The sequence below is a fragment of the Octodon degus genome, unplaced genomic scaffold (genome assembly GCF_000260255.1).
Source record: "Octodon degus isolate 3935 unplaced genomic scaffold, OctDeg1.0 scaffold00028, whole genome shotgun sequence".
Classification (NCBI taxonomy): Eukaryota; Metazoa; Chordata; class Mammalia; order Rodentia; family Octodontidae; genus Octodon; species Octodon degus.
In genome coordinates this window covers 883771-889635 of record NW_004524604.1, presented here as the reverse complement: position 1 = coordinate 889635, position 5865 = coordinate 883771, and the positions used below count along the sequence as shown (strand labels likewise).

The 5865-nt window shown below is 39.3% G+C and overlaps 1 protein-coding gene across 6 annotated transcripts in view; it reads right to left on the bottom strand.

The window, feature by feature from the left end:
• The window catches only part of Mthfd2l (methylenetetrahydrofolate dehydrogenase (NADP+ dependent) 2 like), a 99628-nt gene that overhangs the window by 55037 nt on the left and 38726 nt on the right, over positions 1 to 5865 (bottom strand). For 5 of the 6 annotated variants that reach the window (XM_023713022.1, XM_023713025.1, XM_023713026.1 and 2 more), the window contains one exon: positions 632 to 724. The exons of the other annotated variant lie outside the window; for it this stretch is intronic. In XM_023713022.1, coding sequence (XP_023568790.1) covers positions 632 to 724 — 93 coding nt within the window. The remainder of the gene's footprint in view (positions 1 to 631; positions 725 to 5865) is intronic. 6 annotated transcript variants of the gene reach the window in all.

The window sequence follows — 5865 nt, the reverse complement described above, 5'->3', positions numbered from 1 at the left end:
TGCTGGGGGATTGAACCGCGGTCCCTGATGCTTTTGCTAAGCTTGTTCTAAGTAGGTGCTTTAGACCACTGAGCCATCTCTCCAGCCCCTCTTGTACCATTTTAAGTCATCTTTTCTTCCTTGTAGACTAAGCTCACCCAGTCCAGCAGTTCTGACTCTACACACCCTCACCGAGGAAATGTCTCCCAGGGCTTGGGCTTTGGACCTGGTCCAGTCCACTAACTTTGCCCTCCGAGCATGGACTTCAGCCTGAGGTGGCCAGTGGCTGTCTATCTGTCTTTTCCTCTTGGGATGTTCTGTTTTCATGAACACCACTTACAAGTTTTATTTCTTTCCCCCTATAGCCACAGCATCTTCAGTTCCTTATCTAGCTTTTACTCTCAAAGAATAGCTTCATGTATCTAACATGTCATCCCAAAGTACTTATATTATCTACAGTGAAGGGAAAAATGCTCACAGAGACAAAATGGACCTGTACAATGATGGCAAAGAGACAGGATCTAATTGATGAAGGTTCAGCCATACATATTCCTAGCTTATCTTCCAACTGTTCTTTCAAATATGTTAGCAGTTAGGGCAAAAACTGCTCTGCTGCTGCTGTTTCCCCCACAAAACATCATGGAGAGCCCACCTGCAGCGACCACAACAATGTCTGCCAGCCGTGTCTGGGTCTTCAGCTGCTCCCTGGGGGTGTATCTGTGCGCTATGGTTACTGTTGCATCACCTGCAATGCAGAAGGGCTTCCATTAGTGATCACAGGCTTTCCCACGTTGTATGAAAGCTGCAAATCAAGAGAAGTTTCGGTTACTGCCCCAGAGTGGAGACACTGCCTTGACATGATTCAGTCACTCTGAGACCAAAAGCTAGATAAGAAACTGAAGATGAATCAGAATATTGGACCTTTCTACTAGATGGGTTAACACTAGACGAAGCCAGGTGAGGCAAGTGCTGGCTGTTGGAGGAGAGCTGTGAACTCTAGGAACTCAGAATCTGAGAAGTCTGTCTTGACCAGTTAATACACTGGTATGGGACACTCACTGGGTTGCTGATGACAGGGGGATAAAGATCAGAAACAATAAGGTCAGCTGTACCAACAACGGGAAAGTGTAAGGAGGCACATAGGCGAGAGGAATTCCAGAGAGAGGTGTCAAGGAAGGGCTTTTCAAGAAGGCAAACTAAGGCTGAAGTTTTAAAGCTTGAACATGAGTATGTCAAGGAAGAAAAAAACAAGCCAAGCTAAAAGAAAATGGAAAAAGAAAATAAACTTTGAAATCCTGTGTTTAGGAAATCATGAAGAAGCCTAGAGCATAACAAATTGCTTTACAAGAAAACTTTACTGGAGCTGGGGATAACAGGACAGGCAGACAGCCTGAGGATTCCAGCCAGAAGCGCACAGTGGGGAGGGGCTTCCCTAAGTGAGTGGTGGCATTGAACACAGTTTCACTCTTCACCTTCTGGAAAACATCCAAATGCAATCTAGTACACAGCCATCACCAAACTGTACAATCTTTGTTTCTAGAGAAACTGGAAAACACAGTTTCCAGTAACTCTAAAAACATGTACAGTAGGGAATGAACACCACAGGAGTATAAAGGTAACAAAGAAACAGAGTGATGGCATGTTCAACATCCACAGATTTCTCAATTCACTTTTTATCTCTAAAATATTTATTAAAACGTGTCTTGGCATGAACTATTATGTGTCAATCTGGATGAACTGAAGGCTTTTACTGCCTGGAGATGAAGTGCTCACCTCCCCAGTATAAGAGACAGATAAATCTTTCTTTATGGTAGTGGAGAGAGTCTCTAGGCCTTAGAGAAGTTCAGAGTGTGGTGACAGAACCTGTCATGGAGGAACCATCTAGCACTTCTCCCTAACTCAGGACAGAAGCATAATGCAAACAGCAGACCCAAGAAGACTCACCTCATTCACTGGTGAGTAATATAAAAAGTATTGGATGAAACATCAATGAAGAATCCTATTCAAGGGCAAGCCCAGGGATTTGTATGGGTGATGAAACTATCCTGATTCTAGTGGTGATTAATAGTCACCTAGAAAGGAACCGAGTGAGTTTACACAAATTAATGGTATTGCATCTAAAAGAAGTGGATTTTATTATATGCAAATTTTATAATAAGAGGATATATTTTAAAAATAGCAGAACTAAGAAAAAGACAAAGCAAAAGCTAAACACAGTTTTGAAGAATTCAGCAATGGGCTGTGGGCTGTGGTGTATAGCTTAGTGGTTGCCTACTATGTGAGAGGGCCCAGGTTTGGTACACAGAGGTGTGTGAGAGAGAGAAAGAGAGAGAGAGAGAGAGAGAGAGAGAGAGACAGAGACAGAGAGAGAGAGACAGAGACAGACAGACAGACAGACCAACTGACCAATCAACTGACCACCTATCAATGATCCTGACAAAATGCTGTCATGGAAAAGTTGAACATGTGATCAAACATTTTACCAAAATATTTTAAAATTAAAACTTATAAATTAAAAACTGAGAGTAGTGCTACAGAGAAAACTCAGGGGTCTAAGCACTTGTGCAAGGATTGAGATGAGATTCAATCCCCAGTACCATATACCATGCAGGTCCCACCCCGAATATACAGAACCATATACCAAGACTGGGTGTGGTGGCACACACCTGTAATCCCAGCACTGGGGAGGCTGAAATAGGAGGATCACTACAAGTCCAAGCTGTGTAGTGAGATCCTGTACCAAATACATAAAAATTAAAAAAAAAAAACCCTGAAAGTAAAAGACTTTAATCCATTAAAACTGATCTATACTGGTTAGTGCTAAGAAATACATTAGCAAAGATCCTGTACGCTAAAGAGTAAAACAAGAACCTTAAGAGCAAACACAAAGCATTCACATTTCTACATTCAACTGCAAAAAGAGAGTAATACCTACAACAGACTCTTGCAAAAAAAATATGGGGCCAAGATTTTTTTTTTTTTTTTTTTCCAGAACTGGGGATTGAACTCAGGCCCTTGAGCTTGCCAGGGAAGCGCTTATTCCACTGAGCCATCTCCCTGGCCCCAGAACCAAGAATTTTATAGGCAGTCAAATCTCCCAGAATTAAGAGATGCAAATGATTTAGAAATTTAAGAACTTAGGGAATAATAGTCACAAAAAGTCTTTCCTGAGGGACCTGCGAAAACATGCACTTCAAGTAAAGTATGTCTGACAAACTGACCAAAGGAACTATGGAAGGATTCAGAAATATGTTATTATCCAACTAAGATTTAATAGAAGTACAAGGATTTGGGGACAGGCTGTGGGATTCTTGTCTCTCCTAAATTCATGTTGAAAGAAAAATTGCCATGGCAACACTGCTAGGTATGGCCCCGAAGAGGTATTTAGGCAGGAAGGTGTGGCCCTTGTGAGTGGATGAAGGCTGTTGGGTGGGACAAGTCCCGCACCTTTAGTATTCCTGTGCCCTCTCTTGCCCTCTGCCCTCTGCCATGGGCTGGTGATGCACAGAGACCTTCCCCAGATGCTCATGCCCTCCTCTTGGACATCCAATCTCCAAGTCTGAAAACTAGAAGTCAATTCTGTTCTGTAGAAAGAACAGAACTAATCTACTTTGCTCATTGGGGCAAAGTAGACAAAGACACAGACAGATGCAAGCTCTATGTGCTTTGATTTTTTAGACTGTATGCAACAACCAGATTTAGAATGGAAAGGGGAAAGATGAGGTAACCTAACACATGGTGATGGGGACTGATAAATATCATTTAAGAAGCTAACTGCCCAATAATTGACATCTAATAATATTTTAAAAATAAGAGTATGTAAAAAAAATTAAAAATAAAATAAAATAAAATAAAAATAAGAGTATGTACTCTGAAAAAAATATTGGTAAAAGACAAAAATGGAATCAGAAGAGAAAATTAAAATATTTGATGAATTTTTTTAGAGTACTAAGTCAATTATAAACCTTCCTAATTTTTTTTTTTTTTTTTTTTTTTTTTGGCAGAACCGGGGATTAAACTCAGGCCCTTGCGCTTGCCAGGGAAGCGCTTATTCCACTGAGTCATCTCCCTGGCCCCTTTGTTTTCTATTCTTAAATTGATTCCCAAAGCAACATCTTACTGTACACGATATCAATCACATACTCTATACATGATACATAATATTATGACATATCCGTATATTTCTAAAACAAAAAACAAACATTCATTTTTTTTCTTTTTTTTTTTTTTTTGTTGTTGTTGGTACCTGGGATTGAACTCAGGACCTTGCACTTGACAGGCATGTGCTTATGCCACTGAACCGTCTTTCTAGCCCTAGAACAAAGATTCTAAAATGAAAGTGTTCACAATTCAGAAATGTTAAAAAAGCAAAATGTGGGCAAGCTCAGCAGGAAAATGTGTCATGTAACAGCAGATGCTCTAATGGTCCTCTGAGAGGAAAGTCCACAGAAGCAGGACAAAGATGTGCATGTTAAAAAGCAAAGAGGCCATGCACACGGAGATGTGGCAATGAGAAAAGCGTGGGACGAATAAAAAAGAAGTGATTCCTTGGATAGAAATTATAGACGATACAAATAAATGCCACATTTGCTCAAGTTAATTCATTCCTTTCATTTCATAAAAGATCAAGAAAACAGAAAATGTAAACATGAAGGTATCTGATAATTACATATCAAACTCTGAAAATAGGTAACATATTTCTTTTGATGTGCTCAGAGACCTTTTTAACTGGCATGTTTTTGGCTAAGATTTATAAAATTAATACCAAAATATAGATAGGTAGGTGAGCTATAAATAATTTTCTTTTATCAAAAAACTATAAAGTTAAATTATTGATAAAATGAGAAATTAAAACATCCTTCTATTGGAAGTTAAGAAAACCTATTTCAAAAAAATTCTTGAGGGAGACAGGGAGATAGCTCAGTAGAATAAGCGCTTGCCTGGCAAACACAAGGTCCTGAGTTCAATCCCTGATACTGAAAAAAAAAATTCTCGGGTCAAAAAGGAAACAAAATAGTACTGCAGCATTTCTAGAAACATTTACAATGAAAGTACCTCATATCAGAGCCTATATAATCAAAACAAATCAATTCTTAAAGGAAAAACTATAGGCCTAAATTATTACATCATTAAGACAGAAATAGTCATTTAACTTAAAAAGTATGTAAAGATAAAATGGAAAAAGTTTAATAAAAATAAAAGTTAAATTTAAACCTTAAGAGAATACAGTGAATTTTCCAAGTGAAAACTATGTAGAAGTAAAGAGATTTCATGAGTAATATGAGAAGATATATTAGAAGAAAACGCCCTGCTACAAAGTAGTACAAAAGATAAAATACTTAGAAATAAATTTAAGAAGAAATGTGCAAGATCTGTGTGGAAGAAGAAAATCTCTAAGCCAACTTGGAAAGGCAGAAGTACGACTCAGGATCCGAGTGGTAAGTCATGCTCCTGGACAGCAGGACTCAACGCTAAAGCACTGGCAGTTCTTCCTGTGCTCACTGCAAATATAATGCAATTCTAAAGTAGTATTTTTGCCTTTCAGAAGAAGTATATAATCTGACACTAATGTTAAAATGGAAAAATACCAAAAGGATAATTAAGAAAACTTTCAGAGGAAGCATAAGTAGCACATGGCGGAGGGCCTCCTCCCCATCAAGGTACCAACATCCAGGCAGTCATCTGGAGTAAAAGACTGAGTGATTGATTTTCTTGCCTCTACTTACTTTAAAACTGGTGTTTGCAGGGCTGGTGAGATGGCTCAGTGGTCTAAGCACCTACTTGGAACAAGCTTAGCAAAGCACAGGCACTGTGGTTCAATCCCCCAGCACCACATGCCAGCCAGCCCCGCTCCCTGGTGGGCTGAGCTGGCTACACACACACACA